At 34.2% G+C, this 18,957-nt stretch overlaps 1 protein-coding gene across 1 annotated transcript; it reads right to left on the reverse strand.

The window, feature by feature from the left end:
* Positions 1 to 14,157: 14,157 nt before the first annotated feature.
* On the reverse strand, positions 14,158 to 17,424 carry LOC138328742 (glycoprotein 3-alpha-L-fucosyltransferase A-like). Its single transcript, XM_069275494.1, has 2 exons — positions 16,147 to 17,424; positions 14,158 to 14,378 (listed from the first exon to the last, which is right to left on the reverse strand). The coding sequence occupies exons 1-2, from the start codon at positions 17,242 to 17,244 to the stop codon at positions 14,322 to 14,324; spliced, it is 1,155 nt and encodes a 384-aa protein (XP_069131595.1). The 5' UTR covers positions 17,245 to 17,424; the 3' UTR covers positions 14,158 to 14,321.
* Positions 17,425 to 18,957: the final 1,533 nt, after the last annotated feature.

An 18,957-nucleotide genomic window follows, 5' to 3' on the forward strand; every position in this document is an offset into this window, starting at 1 on the left:
TGCTACATCCTACTCAGTTTGATATGTGACGAATTAAAAGTTTTGTTAAAAAATAATATATTTAGGACATTTGACGAAGCTGGTAGTAATTCTTGTTCCAGGAGTATTACACTATGATATGTATTGTTATTGTGATAACTGATTGTTATTTATGTACAAACATACAGTGCTCCGCGATGTCTTTGATGTTGTTAAAGGGAAATAATCAAAGATGTTAGTCCATATTTTACTGTTCTTTCTTGTAGTTGTATAACTTTAGAATATAGTCCATTAACGGATACAGTCAAGGCACTTTCATTACAAAAATATACATTTATGGAATTTGTTATAACCAAAGTTAAATATCCTTTTAGGTACAAATGGAGCACATAACCAGTAGAACTGTACAAGGTAAAGTCACTTGACTTTGTAGAAGTACTATAACCGTATATAGGATAGATATGTACTGTATTGAGATTCCAAGCACATAGAGTTATTTAATCATTTGATCTCCCAAACATATTTTACAAATATTTTGAATTTTGTCATTTTTTTTATTTATTATTACATGAAGCACAGGAGGCATAGTGTCTCGGATGAAAACATTTTTTGTCCAGATTATGCTTTCATTTTATTGTAAGGCATTCAAAGACATTAATCTTAGAGAAATGTTTTTCTTCATTGTTACCTGTTTATGAATATTTATCGACCTGAAGTTTACCAAGAACTGCCTTTTTTCCTGTTGTTGATCAGACAAGCATGATAATTCAACCTATTATCAGGACTGTTATATCTTTACTGTGTCACATGACCGTTAGTCACATGACTACCATGTGACATCAATGTATCTTTGCTTGCCCAGATACTACCAAAAGAGTGTGGTAAGAATCTGAAGACCTTGTATGGTCTTGAGAGTGTTAAAATTTACCTACATTGACTGATTCATTGTTTCATTCTGACATCTAACAGTTTTTAAGTTTTGTAGTTTTATTGCATTAAATTGAAAAATTAACACTTGTTTTGGTCTTCTGTCAATTTTTTTTCGCTGCTGCTTTTAAAGTCACGTGATTACTATGACATAGATCATGTGACTAGTGTAAATATCTTGCCCTATCAGACGAAGTGAATGGAAACGGGGATGTTCATCAGAGTTGCCATATCTGACCACCGTCTTTCTTTTCTCTATGATAGTTATGCACGTGGTGTAGTCAGGAAAGCACGTGGCATAGTCAGGGAAGCACGTGTATATCACAATATGACATACCCCATTGAACTAAAGAATTAAGAAAATATAAACGGCCATTTGTGGGTTGGTTGATATTACCTATCGTCCTACCAACAACTAAGGTCATTTAAGCCTTCCCTGTTTGTAATGTGATAACAGGAGGTTCTCGATGTGTGTTTCCTTGTAATTATATAAGCTCTTATCTGAGAAAGAGTGTTATATCACCAATGAATACTTCCATAAACATCGAACAACACACCGCACCCGGGCACGTTATATTGAGAATGAGTAACCCAGTCGTCCCACTCCATTTATGCTTAACGTTATCTGCAATAGCCGGAACTAGAACTAGGAACTTTCCTCACAAGCAGAGAAGGGACGTTAGAAAAACCATTTTAAAATATCACAAACTCAGTTGTCACATATGATCATCTAATGTCCTGTCTACTGTACATAGAAACCGACACCTGCCGTCAGCATTCTTAGTGATAAATGAGCGAGCAGGCGTAACAAGATAAATTGAAAACTAATTCAAACCATGCATACTGGTAGAGTCATTCGGCACCAGAAATAAACTTTGTGAATAAAGTACTTTATTATAAGACAGACGATATGAAACTGTAATGAACGAACAAGGAAAAGTTACATCGTAATCCTCTTTATATTCAAGAATGCAGAAGGAGCAATGTTAGCGCGGGGTAAGTCGGTTGACGTTGTGGATGCGTTAAATAACATTGTGGGGACGAGATCATTATGAGCGCATCACGTTGTACAAAGATGTTCGTGGAGTGATTGCAGCAACCCTTACACATCTGAATCAAATGTCTGGGAACTTTCGCCATTTGATGAAATCGTAGCGATTACATAGTCGAGCTTCCTGTGACAGACATAGTAATCATTAAAAGCCACGCCAAACTGAGGTCGAGTTAAAATCTTCGCACCTAGTTTAAACCTTTTGTTTCGGCCGTGAGAGTGAAAATGGCATATCTGTCTCGATGAGCTGAGAAATGGCACCATTAAAACATCCCAACTGCAATTGCTAAAAGCAACTTATCCCCAAAATTTAAAAATATCGTAGACGTTTTTTGCATTTGCATCGCTAAATTGAACGTAGGGTGTTGAATTGAACGTGCTTGTTTATAGCACAACAGTCATTCTGAAATGCATTACCGACAGGATGCGGGTAGTAAAACTGTCAACTAAGTCCTGGCTCCTGTGGGCCGCTAACGATATGGTGCACTCAGACTCAGAATGTATACAGACAATACCAATAAGAGGATGCATCTGTCCAATCTTTTATTCGAGTACTTTGTAGAACAGTAGGGGAAAAATCTATTCCGTTGAAGTGTTTCCGTGACCTAAATATTTAAAAAGTAGTTTAAATATTTCTTTGCGCTCATAATTCTTTTGAATATTTTTCTGTATCCATATTTGTGGAAATAATTCTCCGAGCTTATTCAGTGTCCTACATATCGCAAACATAGCAACCATCAACGAAACTTGGGGTATATTATGATATCTCTGAAATCGGAGAAAAATCAGGACATGTCTGGAATTCGATGTCCTTTCGGAACTTAAATATGTTTGGAATTAGTAGTCTTAATTTAGACTCATTTGGGTCGTAGTGAAAGGCGGAATTAATCCCGAAACACCATGGAACGTAGAAAGAAATTGATAAAGGAAAGAAGAAAATAGGAAGGGAAATAGTCCTGTGTATTCCTTCAGTTTCCTACATGCCGGATTTAAGACTAATTAGTATGAACGAAACACTGCAATGTGTCTGAAAAGGGTGTTCAATCCTTCTAGAAATCAAACCAAGATTGTCAATTATTTTTTGTTGATTCCTTGTCTAATTTTACATATAACCTGTCATCACTTATGTTCACTTCAAAATAGATCCATGCAAACTCCGAGAATTGATCGATCATTTGTTTTAACATAAGCATTGCCAGTGAACATTAACAAGACGTAAGAATGTAAGGCTACTTTGGCGTGTTGGGATTTACATCTGAGGAGCGCCAGTATAGACGTTATGGTCAAAACAAAAATTGTCAGAAGCATTCGTCAATATTTACGTACAATGAAATATTCATTATGGATTTTGAATAAATACATGTTTTAGTTACATAATGATAAAGATGATATAAGAGATTGAGAACAGTTACTGATGGGTATTATATGTAAACACATTAACAACCAAGTTAGTGATTTGACATATATGGGATTCCGAAGTGATACTGCAACAAAAAGATGGACGAGACTTCATATGATCTTAAAAATTGTGTAAAACTAAATGGACATACAAAATATTCCCTTTTCAACACAACTTCACTGCATATTCTCTGATGCTTATAAACAAAAGTGATTCACGGTATTCTCCGATGCTTATTAACTTAACTGATTCACGCCGGACATGGAGTGTCTTTTGAGTATTGACGGAGCACAATGAACTGGTTGATAGTAGTTACTATTGAGTGTGGACAGGACATGGAGTGCCTTTTGAGTATTGCCTGAGCACAATGAAATGGTTGATAGTAGTTACTATTGAGTGTGGACAGGACATGGAGTGTCTTTTGAGTATTGCCTGAGTACATTGAAATGGTTGATAGTAGTTACCATTGAGTGTGGACAGGACATGGAGTGCCATTTGAGTATTGCCTGAGTACATTGAAATGGTTGATAGTAGTTACTATTGAGTGTGAACAGGACATGGAGTGCCATTTGAGTATTGACGGAGCACAATGAACTGGTTGATAGTAGTTACCATTGAGTGTGGACAGGACATGGAGTGCCTTTTGAGTATTGCCTGAGTACATTGAAATGGTTGATAGTAGTTACCATTGAGTGTGGACAGGACATGGAGTGCCATTTCAGTATTGACGGAGCACAATGAACTGGTTGATAGTAGTTACCATTGAGTGTGGACAGGACATGGAGTGCCATTTGAGTATTGACGGAGCACAATGAACTGGTTGATAGTAGTTACCATTGAGTGTGGACAGGACATGGAGTGCCATTTGAGTATTGACGGAGCACAATGAACTGGTTGATAGTAGTTACCATTGAGTGTGGACAGGACATGGAGTGGCATTTGAGTATTGACGGAGCACAATGAAATGGTTGATAGTAGTTACCATTGAGTGTGGACAGGACATGGAGTGCCTTTTGAGTATTGCCTGAGTACATTGAAATGGTTGATAGTAGTTACCATTGAGTGTGGACAGGACATGGAGTGCCATTTGAGTATTGACGGAGCACAATGAACTGGTTGATAGTAGTTACCATTGAGTGTGGACAGGACATGGAGTGCCATTTGAGTATTGACGGAGCACAATGAACTGGTTGATAGTAGTTACCATTGAGTGTGGACAGGACATGGAGTGCCATTTGAGTATTGACGGAGCACAATGAATGTGTTGATAGTAGTTACCATTGAGTGTGGACAGGACATGGAGTGCCATTTGAGTATTGCCTGAGTACATTGAAATGGTTGATAGTAGTTACCATTGAGTGTGGACAGGACATGGAGTGTCATTTGAGTTTTGACGGAGCACAATGAACTGGTTGATAGTAGTTACCATTGAGTGTGGACAGGACATGGAGTGCCTTGTGTCTTTTGAGTATTGACGGAGCACAATGAACTGGTTGATAGTAGTTACTATTGAGTGTGGACAGGACATGGAGTGCCTTTTGAGAGATTACGAGCACAATGAAATGGTTGATAGTAGTTACAATTGAGTGTGGACAGGCAGATACAAATGCTAAGTAAAACACAGTATTGAGAATTTACAGCTGTTCTTCCTTACAACGAAGGCCGATATACATGAACTGGTCTTGATGGTACGTAGACTTTACTGCTTCTCCCAACGTTGGCCATCGTTCAGAGGTTTTTAAATGGTTTTCTTTAGTTGTCATTTCATTTCAACGACATGACTTCTTTGACATTAAGACATGGGATCCGCCAGTTACTTTGTTAACACATGACGATAGCACGTGTAAGGCGACATGTGGCATAAAATGCTCGTCAAGAATTCCCACCGTGACGTCATCACTAAAGGAGAATATTGCGATATCAGTCACCAAGCTGTTTCCATGGAAACTATAGCAGCTCGAGGAGCGAGCTGATGGGTTGACATACGTCTTACTACGTACAGACCGTACGGAAGGTCAAAGGTTACTCGCACAACTGTCATTTCTATGTTACCTTTGGGACCGGTGCCTGGTCGGAGTCTGTAGACACTTTCTATTCTAGTTGTGTGTGATGTCGATTTTTTCCCACAGCCAACTTGAGCTCGGAGTTAAATTTGCCGGGAATGGTTTCAGATAAAATCGGCATTACCTATATCGTACAAGCCCGCTGACTTTAGACGTTTCCTTGTAGAGTCAGCAGGCATTTTAGGCAGCTTCATTGGAATGTCAAAATGCTAAACTTGTTGACAGACGATGGTACTTACAAGTTTGAACAACGTAAGATACTTTTGGATATCATCAAGATAACATTTTAGACCCGCACACTATGCGAGGAGAAAGTATAGTTTTTTGTGATAATGTTAAAATTCAATATATCATGTAGGAATCGGTGACGATACAAACATCTACAAGTATACGAGTTGCGGTTTATTTCATATATAATATACAAAAACAGTACGATTTCCGAATCCATAAAGGATTCCAAAATCGGGCACTTCTTAATTATCTTAATGATAATATAATAAATATTCATTTGATATCTTATAACAATGTCTACTACAGTAGCTTCCTGACAAAGGGAGTAGGAAAACTGGTTTAACCTTTGGCATAATGTGATCAGGTGTACATGCTGTCCCGCCTGTTTGATGTTTTTGGTTATATATTTCAGTGTAAGAACACTATACAATAGCATAGAGTCTTCACTGTTACAAGAAGACATACTACAAACATACCACAGGCTCCCAAAATACTCTTTCTAACCACATGCGAGGCACATATTGCACGGGAGACCATCGTTATCAATTGAGGTCGCGACACTTCTCTGCACTATGACACTCCTAGTGTTTGTCACTTCCTGGTACAATGGTAATGAATTTGTCCCATCGTTATGTCAAACTTGCCATTTCTCAATGACAGATCTCGTTTCAAAGTTAACAACATCTCGCTGTTGAGATTTGTCTGGCTTCGGCTTTTAGCTTTCCAGAATGCATCGTTGACGAGTGGATGAAGCTATGATGCTATGATAGATAATGGACTTGTCAAGTACATGTATTTAATGATATGTTATGATTAATTTCTAGTAGAGGATATGAGATGTACTGTACATAATACTTTTTATTATGATATTTCATGATTGTAACGACACTTCAATCATCGACTAGCTTTGAAATTATGGAAAAAAAAATATGTTTTTACTAGATGCACTCCATTTGTGTGTGATGAGAATGTTATTATATAAATGATAGAATTTAGTGTTATTCACTCTCATGATACCCCAGTAGGAACTTTTCTTCACTTCACCTGTAAAATAAGTGACAAAGAGTTTCGACATTTTCACAGAAGTGATATCCTCCACCAGATCTATGACTTTTCACGAGAATGGCGCGGAAACCCGCGGTAATCGTCACGTCACAATAGAAACATTGACGTTGCGTATTGATTTGGAAAAAATAATCCCTTGGAAAAAAACAATGGAATCGGACGTGTAAAAGTATTTCATTTCATAAAATAGCATGGAAAATTAATTATAAGCATTGAAGTCACTATTTTTTTTTAATTTCATCGGAGTACGCGGATTCACACAGTTTGCAAACAAAATTGTTTTCATACCCCGATGAAATTAAAAAATAGTGACTTAAATTCTTAATTGTTGACATCGATACTTTTAAACGATGTAAAATTGAAACTAGACATCGTCCCCTGTTAATGTTTCTGCTGCAGTATCTCTTCGAGTGATTACCATGTCTGTGTGTATATGCTTATTTTTTGCATTCACACATAGGGTTTTATTCTATTGCTATAATGTATGATAGAATAACACTAATGTAAATTCAAGTTTCAGTTATACATGGGTTTAGTTTCACGAACATTCCCTTAATGTAAGGAATTACTTAACCAAACTCCCCCCCCGAAAAAAAATAAGCATTACAGATATTAAGGAATGCTCCTTAACTTAAGAATTTTCTGTAATGCGTTCCTATGAGGATTTAAGTTGAGGAACTCCTTAAAATTAAGGACTGTGCGCGAAGTTTGGGCATGGATTTCTTTATCAACTCTTAAAATTGGGTGTAAACTAACACAAAAGATTATTTTAAAAAGTGCAGATACAACGAAGGACAAATTTACACAGTGACTGGTGGGAATCATAACATTAATTTTCTATCTATCTACTGTGTTATTTATATTAAGTAATTCTGGTATCCTTGTTTATTCTGGATTTTTTAGACCTCTGTTAATTTATAAAGCCCAACTCATCACCTAACGTTAACCAAAAAGAACATTCAGGTATTATCTCCTTGTTTCCAGATAAGAAATCAAAACCACTGATTAAAAAAAATGTAGGGAAGAATTAGAAACGACTGTCGTTTTCATTAGAAACGACTGTCGTTTTGGGGACATATCTTCCTTCGATCATAATCGGAACAGAAATTCCATGTTTAATCTTGATCAAATGTACTATTATTTTTTTGAAATTTTTTACCAACGATACGTCATAGATCTACGTCCTTGGATTTACAAACTCGTGTTGATATAGCAATCATTGTGAATTATTTAATTTGTTTAAATGTTGAATTCTGATTAAAAAGTAACATAAATCAATAACATCACCAAACTGCCAATGCCAAGATCGGTTTCAAAGTTAATCTTTAAATGTTGTCGCTTAGTTTACGAAACCTGGATAGTTGAAGGGAGGTCACTCCCGTTTGGTGTCTGGTTTTAACTGATTCTAAACGATATGTACACAGGTAAAATGTCTTCCGATAAATTATACACAAAAAATCTTGAACAAAATTACCTAATATTCAAGTGAATGCTATGGAGATAAAAACCAAATATAATGGGGAAAAACAAAACGTTAAACATTTTAAAACATGGGATCCGCCAGTTACTTTGTTAAACACATGACGATAGCACATGTAAGGCGACATGTGGCATAAAATGCTCGTCAAGAATTCCCACCGTGACGTCATCACTAAAGGAGAATATTACGATATCAGTCACCAAGCTGTTTCCATGGAAACTATAGCAGCTCGAGGAGCGAGCTGATGGGTTGACATACGTCTTACTACGTTTTGTGTTGTTTTCAAATGAATTTTAAAAACTCGTTATGAATATGAGTTTATAATACGACTTGAAAACAGTAAATTTCATATCAAAATTAGGTCACATTGCCATGTACAAAATCTGCATGTGATTATAATGGTAAAATGTTATTTTATATTTTTTTATTTCCATGTCAAATTCGGGTCAATTTCAGGTCCACTGATTTTACCCTGGGTTGACATGTTTACATTTGTCAGGTAAATAGAAAATGATTTTAAAAACATATCTATCCAGAATGATAAAATAAGTCTGCGTGTAACACTCCGCAAGACTTGAAAACACTGCAAAACGGTTATTGCAATCTTATTAAACATATAATGTAACTGATATTATAAACTGTATTATGAAATGCCGCATACTTAATAGCCTGATCAGGTACTTTCCTTTAAAGAACACCGTACAATGTTTAGATTTAGAAGTATATCATAAGCGGATATCGGCTAAGCATAATTTATAATAAAGATGTAAAACTGTGAATGATAGTTGAAAATTGATTGTAAATGTTATTGATTTTGACAGAAAAAAAGATTGATGAAGTTATATGATTTTATGTAATAGACAGTACCTTTTACAAGACGTCATACAACGTTTTCGCTCTTCATAAAGCAATTTAAAAAAAAACCCACCCAGATATGATGATATAATCTTTATTTCAAGAGTGACACGTAGTTACACAACAAAATATAATTAATAAAAACAATCATACTTGATGTTTGTGTGGTTTTTTTTATTGAAACAAATGAAATCGTCATGAACATGACCTGCAAATTAGGTAAATATCATATTAAATTTAGGTCAAAATTGGTCTAAACAAAGTCTGCATGTGATTTCATGGTAAAATGTTCAGGTGAATTTATGCTCAATGTCTGGTGAAATTGCACATACCATTTATATGATTTTTTTAAAATTAAAATTTCCATATCAAATTCTGGTCAATATCAGGTCAACCGATTTTACTCTGGATTTACATGTTTGCTATTGTCAGGTAAATCGAAAATGATATTAGACGTATTTCTCGAAATACAGAAACTTCAGGACTTAACCAACTTTTCGCTAGCCAATAGCTTGAGTATCGTACTGAATATCCTTGGCAAGAGTATCGTACTGAATATCCTCGGGAGTATCGTACTGAATATCCTTTGGAGAATCGTACTGAATACCCTTGGCTAGCGAAGTTGGGACTTAACAGAATGATAAAATACCTTTGTGTGTAACACTCAACAAGAAAAACTATTATTCAATCCGATTAAACATATGTGTATTCAGTAATAACGTAATGTGCAATGATAATCTCTTTCAATCAAATGGATATCAAAAGTTTTTAATCAACGATAACATTTGTAAAAAGATATTTCACACATGCATGATTTCGAAAATGTTCTCTACCCATGGTTTAAATATGTAGATAACCTAGAACTTTTTGTAACTGTTGAAAGTAAAAATATACGAAAATATCTACTTCGATGTTTACACTGAGACGGATTATGGAAGGGTAACTTTACAATTAATTCACAATATTTTATCGAAAGATTCCAAAACTAAAATTTATATTCTAAATCGATGTATACAGTAAAGATGATAAGTAATATCATGTTGAATTGTAAATTGTAATGATAATGTGTAAAACTAACATGGTAATGTGTCATAAATCATAAATATATTTGGTAGAAAACTGCAAGTAAATAAGACACATAAAAACGTAATGCAACTGGTTTTATAAACTTTATTAAGTTATGCCATACGATGAACTACATGGTCTTATCCGTCATTGTATAAATCTAAAAATATATTACAAACGGATATTGGCTGACTGGGCATCTTTTATAAATAAGGTGGTGTAAAATATTGATGCAGTTGTTGATTGATTGTAAATGTTATTCAAGAATTAACTTGAATAAATTTTTATGTTATGGAGATATAATTAATTTTTATTTGTTTTTATTCTAAATACGACTTTCTGATTGGCAGATTCTTTGTCTTAATATTCTATGAAGAAAAAAACTAAGAATGGCGCGAAAACCCGGCGTTATTATAACATCATTATAGAGACGTCGACGTTGCGTATTGACGTGGAAAATATAATCCAATGGAAAATCAAGGGAATCGTATGTTTAAACGTATTTTATGCTATCAAGTAGTCTGAAAATTAATTATAAGTATTGATGTAACTATTTTTTTTTTAATTTCATCGGGCTATGAAATAAATTTTGTTTGCAAAATTTTGTGTGAATTAGTTCCGCGAATTTTTGTGTTTTATCGCCAAATTTTTTATTAAGATTTTTGTTATAATTTTTGACTCAGATTTTTGTGTTTTATCTCCATAACATAAAAATCTATTCAAATTAATCCTTTCCAATTCAATTTACTTAAAATAATCTCTTCAATATTCAAAATTCATTAAGGTACTTTTTGTCTTTGAAATCATTACGCAATTTTATCCTTTTATGGGCTGAGTAAGTAAATTTTTAAGCCAATGAAAATGCTTATTGCAAGCAGAATTGAATTATTGATTTTTGACAGAAAAAAATGATTGATGAAAATGCATTTATTTGATTTTATATAATAGACAGCACCTTTTACATGACGTCATACAACGTATTCCCCTTCTTAGAAACAGTAATGATTTTAAAAGTTTTCAAATGTGTTGATATTAACACATATTTCGATACCCTTTTTCTCTTGTAAAGCTGGCCTGGGGACTCGTAAATATCGCAGGCAGTCCAATCTACCCGGCACTTAATACAGACGAACTATCAAATTATATCATGGGTGGGAGGAAGCCTTTTAGTCTTTTAAAAAATGAACAATTATTTAAATAAATTTGAATCAACAGAATAAAATCATATGTACGCGCTTACAAAACAATTTTTTGATACCTGTTAAAATGAGGTAAAAACGGTATAAAGCTAGTATGTTAATAATCCGAAATAAAAGGCCAAAATAAATTCAAAGTAAAATAAAAAATCATTTCTATGGGATATATATTCAGCCACTATAGGGCCTTCTTCAGTCCAAAATAACACTGGATACCCGTCGATCACATACTAATAAAAAACGAACTAAAATTAACTAGCTAAAACATATAGCTAATCGACATTACAATTTGTATATTAATATACTACAATATTCCGGTATTATGATTCGATTTTCATTAAATATTTATCAACACTAGAGACTTTAATAATTTTGTTTCCTATAGGCAAAAATATAATAATGAAATAAATAGATTAATTAATTAAAGTAAAAATATAAATAAAAAAGCCTAATACAATGTAATTGGTTTAGCGGACTCAGGTTGAATGTATAATATCAAAGGTGCTCTTCCAGATTTTGTTACATTCTGGGAATACGCCTTAATAATATTGGCTTTATTTCTTTTATCTCATTATGAGGAGTCTTACGTTCCCCTTTGACAGGAAATTTTGTTGTTCTGCGTACCGGCTTATTGTGACCTATGATTATCATTATTTTTTTTTTTTTTTTTTTTTTTTTTTTACCAAACAATGTTTTAACAAAAACTACATTTGCCACATACATATATACACATTACTTCCATTTCCTTCCATTCTGGCATTTTTCTCTCATACACATTATTATTGTTTACATTGTTTTTTATTATTATTTATAAAAAAGGGGCAGGGGGTAAGAAAAAAAAACAGATGGGGAGAGGGGAAGAAGGTAAAGGGGGATAAAGGTATGAAGAGGGATGGTATATAAACTAATAAATAAACAATTAACATAAGAGATAGAGAGAAAAAAAGGGGGGGGGGGAGGACAGAGAATGGATATCACTTCACAGATCTATACAAATGTATACATAGTGCAAGCATGACACATGGAAAAACATGTATAAATAACTATTTTAATTCAATTTAAAATATGGACAAACTGTCAGGGGTTTAATAGAGTTTAAAAAAGCTGTCACATTTAATGAACCATGTAAGCATCTAGTTTTGTAAATATAATGTTTAATATAAAGAACAATTTCATTATCAATCCTATGATATATACAATTTTGATCTAGTTTCCCAAAAAGCATAGTTTCTTTATTAATAGCAAAAGGAATAAAAAGAATATCCAAAAGGTTTTCAAAATTGGCTAAAAAGTTCTGAACTTCAGAGCATTCCCAAAAAAGATGTATGATTGTCTCCCTTTCTAATGCACATAACATACAGTGAGGATTATTTGAAAGACCAATTTTACAAAGATATGTATAAGTTGTTAGAATATGATGGGAAATTCTGAACTGAAGCCAATGAAGTTTAGTATTATTAGTAAACATGACGGGTATATTGTATATTTGTATCCACATTTCTTGAGCATAGTCAAAAGGGGTTCTCCATTTATGCTGGCCAGTTATAGCCGTATCATTTTTAACTAGAACTCTGTAAAAATCTTTGACTCCACGGTTATTTTTCAATATTAATTCAAGGCTAAAAGGAATAATTGGGTAAAATAATTTTTCATTTGGTACATGTACATTTTTCAGATACTTTTTAATGCTAGATATAAGTCCATGATACTGAAGATAATTACTTATCGCACCATAAATATTACAGAATTCAGCATATGTAAAGAAAGAATATGGAGAAACACTCTTTATTAGTCTTGTATGGTTATGATTCCCTTTCTAAACCAAGATATGTAAAAACAGTTTTATTTCCAACAATAATATTTTTGTTGTACCAAATTGGAATTATTAATTGGTTCCCCTTTGATCTTAATCTGTACCATGCTGTAAAAACATCTTTCCAGAAAGCATTTCTACAATTTGTTAAAATCTTACTAAGGTATTCACTTCCACAATTCGCCAAATGATGAAAATTTACTTTAGAGTTTAGAATCATACGCCATTTACCATTAGATCTAAATATTCCCCTTATCCACCCAATTTTTAATGAATCTATAAAAGCTGTGAGATTGATCATTTTTAAGCCTCCATCCATATAATTTTGTATAATTACCTCTCTCTTAACTTTATCTGAACCACTATATTACCATTAATTTAGTATAAAAGAGTTACCGATAACGAAAACGACAGAAATGTTATATAAAAGATATATTTATCGCAAGGACTGCACGAAATAGGTTTGCTTAATCGAAAAATTAAGTATATGCTTTAAAAATATTCAAAAGTCATATTTGTCGCAAAGACCGAACGACTTTCATTAATAAGCATATGCTTTCATGATTTTCATCAGATAAATGTATTTGTCAGAAAGAGCGCATAAAAAGGGTTCCTCAATCTTAATATATATATATATATATATACATAATAAATACTGTAAAATTATTCAACATATAACACACTTGTTTGTTAAAGACAAATTAATTTGACGACGACAACAATCCGATTGCTGTTATATATATATTGCCATAGTTAGTGTCTGTTATCGATATTTACTGTTAATACTCTTTTGGCATTGTTTCTAAAGTGTGAAATGCTGATCAAACAAAAATACAATGTTTATCGCATATTACTACCACCAAATGATAATTTAACAAAAAAAGAGGTTCGATTATCCTCCTGTGAAATCTTACAATTTGTATGAAAATGCGATAAAATAATGCTGTAACAAGACATGTTTAAGACCTTGAAAGAGTTATGTATTGTATTATGCCATGCAAGGCACCAGTTTTTATAGTCAGGAGTTCGGTGTTTGTTGAGTTTCTATGTTTAAATTTTCTCTTTTTCTTCTTCTTTTTTTTGGTCAAGAACATGGAATCTGGATAATTCATTGTAATAGGAAGTGAGACTATATTCCATCATAAGATCTCGGCTTATTTATCAACGAGGTAGATCCAAACACACTTTTCCAGGACTTCACAAGCCGATATCAAACAAGAACCTGTCCCAGTGACGTCTTATAACCTCCTTTATCTGAAGTAATAACATATAAGATATTAGAACAGCAACAGTTATGGTATTTTTACTACCAGACAAGTTAACACAACAGAGTCTCGGAAAACACCAAATGTTCATTTTACTTGGTCGGACAACAACGCCAGCCTTATAAGAGAAAAGATTCAGAAAATGTTACTAAATCTTAAGAATGCCAAAGAACGAAAGCTTGAATAAGACAGACACTGATATAACTGATATAACTTACCCTTTGTACTGTATAAAACCCATTTTGTGTTAAGCATCGCTTGTCGTAGATCACGACGATAATTCTGTATATTACTGAGTTATCTCCCATGCTAATTGGTATCGATTGTGACGTCATTATTTTGTGAGGAAAATGCACGTCGTTTTCTCCGAGAAATATTTGTTTCGCTCCAAAACACATGACATCATTATCATAGCCCACCCTCAAAAACAGATAACTCTTTAATATGCAAAGGCGTAATCCATTGTAACGTCATATGTTTGTTAAGGAAACGTCACATTTGTCACATTTTTCGGTCAAATGAACGTGCATTTGTTACTTACGAACTTATAACGTCGCAGTTACTACTAGTAAAGATGGAATATTTATACAGTGTTAGACAGCTGTTACTTAATCTGCATATACCATCCATGTATATGACATATATTTTCAAAAATTCATCTCTACCAAAACTAGTATAGAAGAAGCTTTATCAACACATATATAACCAGCATATACACACATGTGTATTCCTATGAGATGTTATCAAACGAGTCTTAATTTTTTGCTGAAAACAAAGCTTCAGAATACTAAGTAGTGATTTTCATTATTATTTCCATAAACTCAGGTCAAACGACCTCCTATTTGTTATATATGATTTTGTTTTTTCTAAAGCTGGTTATATCTAACCCTGGACTATGGTATATGATTTTGTTTTTTTTCTAAAGCTGGTTATATCTAACCCTGGACTATGGTATAGCAAAACTGAAGACATTTCAAGAGAAAAAAAGACCAATCACACTCTTGTACAGGAACTTCTGTTATAGATTGTAGTGAGCGATGCCCAACATTCGATTCTTGTGAGGTACATGGACATCAAGGGACCAAACTACCTTTCTCATTTGTTATCACATACAGAACCTTCAGTTTTACTATGACACAGTCCAGGATGGCTAGAATAGATAATCATACCCTGACTTCACTCCGTTACCAGTCGGACGACGACATCTGTCCGAAATCGTTCGTCCGTCGTACAGAGCTACGTCATCACAGCTACAAGGGTGACTATTCGTCCGTCCGTCGTACAGAGCTACGTCATCACAGCTACAGGGGTGACTAATCGTCCGTCCGTCGTACAGAGCTACGTCATCACAGCTACAGGGGTGACTAATCGTCCGTCCGTCGTACAGAGCTACGTCATCACAGCTTCAGGGGTAACTAATCGTCCGTCCGTCGTACAGAGTACGTCATCACAGCTACAGGAGTGACTATAACGAACGTGATACTAAGCCATGGAATGTCGAGAATGGTGACTTGAGTGAGACATCATTTCCAAAAGAGTATTCGATGTGAAAAGCTATGCTGTATTTTGCATGTTACTGAGTGTGCTTGCTGGTAGGTTGTGATTGTGACGTCAGACGTTTGCGAGCATTACGTAATAATTTTTAGAGCAATCGACGTAAGTTATCCTCACAAAAATATCACTATGGATACCTACTAGCAAGGGACGTAATTCTGTTGTATGCAAAAACGGACGAAATTTCTGTTACCAAAACTTACCGACCATGTCCTACAGCTATCATTCCGTAGCCATGTGTTAGGGTTTATGACTGTTTGTGCTGGCCGTGGAGAGTGAAGCGCGTCACACAGATATTTAAAAGCGTACATTTCTTCATGTTCTAGTCTATAATGTTTCTTCCACGAAAAATACTGATTGTAGAGCTTCCTATTAGAACTTAGCTTAATTAAATACTTTCCTAGTTCTTTAACACTTTTAAAGTCGTGTATATTTATGTAAGAAGATTTTGGTATGTTTTTACCTTGGTCTGATTTCCAATTTACGATCGGAATACTCTCCTGTTGTAGACTATTCCAGAACTTTTCCGTCACATAGTCTTTACAATTAGCATTTTCGAAAGCAATACGGAATTTATACTTTTTGGAGTTACATTCAGCATCAGCAGTCATCAGACAAGACAAATCTCCACAGTTACCATAATAATCTATATCAATGTATTTTTCTAGATCTCGTATATAACGATATCTTTGCACATCATCAACACAATCACTCACAACCGCCACCGCCATTTTTGATTTATTGATAGAAAAATCCATGTTACCATACGCAACCATAGCAACTTTCTCTTCTGCACGAGATAACGGAACCATCTCACCATACGGGCTGTATATGGTGGCGTCACCCCGATATGTCATCGTCCAATTAAAAGACCGTATCCAAGGCAACCCCGTGTAGTGCAGGTGTGGTGGTGCCTCCATATTATACAGCACCCAAATCTGATCTGGCCTTCTAAATCTCGGCTTCGTCTCCCAAAACCAAAGGTCAATGAAATGAAAGAGGACCGCGTCGGCAGTTTGGAGTTGGTTCCTATCAGCTGTCGCAGTACAATGGTATTTACTCCTGCTCATGTTCGTAGCAACATATTCGGCCCAGTCCATAAAGAAGTACTTAGTCCATACTAACACCTTCTTTGTACTTTTGTTAACAAAATGATTATGACGAAATTCCATGATGTTATCCTCACAACTGTTGGTAAGGACCGTTTTGTCGTCCAGAAAAACATATATCCAAAGGTAGAACAGACATGATACCCCTAACACCCTGAGTATGTACTTCCTACACAGCTTGCTGAGTCCCATGATATAACCAATGTCACATTTTACCTGTTTTCCTCCTGACTTGTTTTCCGTGTCTCTTCTCGACTCTTTATCAGATGTCGATGTCCTTTGTCTATGTTCAGAAATATTGCTCTATGCCTTACCATCAATCGTCCAAGTCTTTACTCCTTCCATGTGTTCTTCATGACTGAAGTAGTTATACATTATGTAAGTTTCACACTGAAAAGTCAAGAAGAACGTTTCATATGTCACAAAGCACCAAACATTATCAACATTTTAAATATTGGATCATTACTCTGTGTTATAATGAAATATAATTTCTGAAACAGCAATAAAGATGCTTCAAAGTAAGTTTTGATTTAATTATTTTTCTCTTTTTCGATTTTACTCATGACGTGCTTGTATGCGACAAAAGCATACTTATCACATATTTATTTTCTAATGGAGCGTTTGTTACTGAAGTTACTGCATATTCAGAGAAACTGGTGGGCATGTATTTAAGGGGTATAATTGGGACTGAATATCCTTTTTATTGTTTTCTATGTTTAGAACCAAATGTGCCCCAGACACGGTCTGTTACCGTCACGGTTGAATAGTAAGTTAATAGAAATTAATAAAATTCTTAACAGGTTTTAAAGTACTCGGGATTTAATTCAAATTTTATGAATGTTTATCTTATTTTGGATCAAAACTTTAATAGAATTCTCTCTTTATGCTTGCAATGTCTTTTAAGTATACTCCGATGTAAGGAAAAGTATGGTTAGTGTTATATCATTAAAATGTTCCTACCTTATCGAGACCATTAGCCCAGACAGATTGTCAACAGCATCAAGGTTTCTCACAACAACACGTCGTATTAAAAATGTTATATATATATGCATATTCCTCAAATTAAATACACGATATTGGTCTAACAGCTGCGTTCACGTGAGGTTGAATTACAATGTATGAAATTTTGTTTATGGATATGAACTAAACATGCGCAAAATCTTGACACCATTTTAAAGAAACATTATTTCCATAACAGAAAATGCAATTTACATGATAATTTGATGATGTGTTATAGAAACAATGTTGCTGGACAGTTCCTATATGTTGTTTTATGCATTTACCACAATCATTGGAGGACTACACATACAAGTACCAATCCTACGTGACTGACCCAACACGTATTTACCATGTAGACCAAATGCACTGTTTATGACAAATCAAAGTCTAACGCGTGATACTTTTGATAGCTCACCACACATTTTAACAAATACAGACGATACAAAATGTCAACAACTCCACTGAGAAAGGCCAGTTTTCATATTTGATTCGTGTAAAAAAAGAATTAGGAGATATTCCAGAACTCTATAAGCGATGGTTGCTAAGAAGACATCTTCATAAATATTTTGGCATAGCTTAATTTTAACATCTATAAATAATATAAACATTGGTAGTTTTGAATTTATCTTTTTGTATATAAACTTTTTACGTATATTGGGAGTGTTATTTTGATACCATACTACAATATATAGATACGTGCATACATATCAAAATATCTATCTCTTTAAAGATACTCCACTGCCCACAGAGCATAAACGATACTCAGCATCTGAACATTAATTTGTATTTAATCGCGTGTATATATGTCTAATTAACATATAGAATGATAAACAATAATTTATTTACTTTTGGTGCATACTCAATCAGTACTTCATTCCATATAGAACATATCGTTCCACGGAATTT

The sequence above is a fragment of the Argopecten irradians genome, chromosome 8 (genome assembly GCF_041381155.1).
Source record: "Argopecten irradians isolate NY chromosome 8, Ai_NY, whole genome shotgun sequence".
NCBI lineage: Eukaryota > Metazoa > Mollusca > Bivalvia > Pectinida > Pectinidae > Argopecten > Argopecten irradians.

Coding starts and splice junctions, on each gene's coding strand:
- LOC138328742 (XM_069275494.1), bottom strand. CDS start 17,244: ATGGGACTCAGCAAGCTGTGTAGGAAGTACATACTCAGGGTGTTAGGG. Junction 14,379..16,146: donor ATAGCTGTAGGACATGGTCG/GTAAGTTTTGGT, acceptor TTATTACTTCAG/ATAAAGGAGGTTATAAGACG.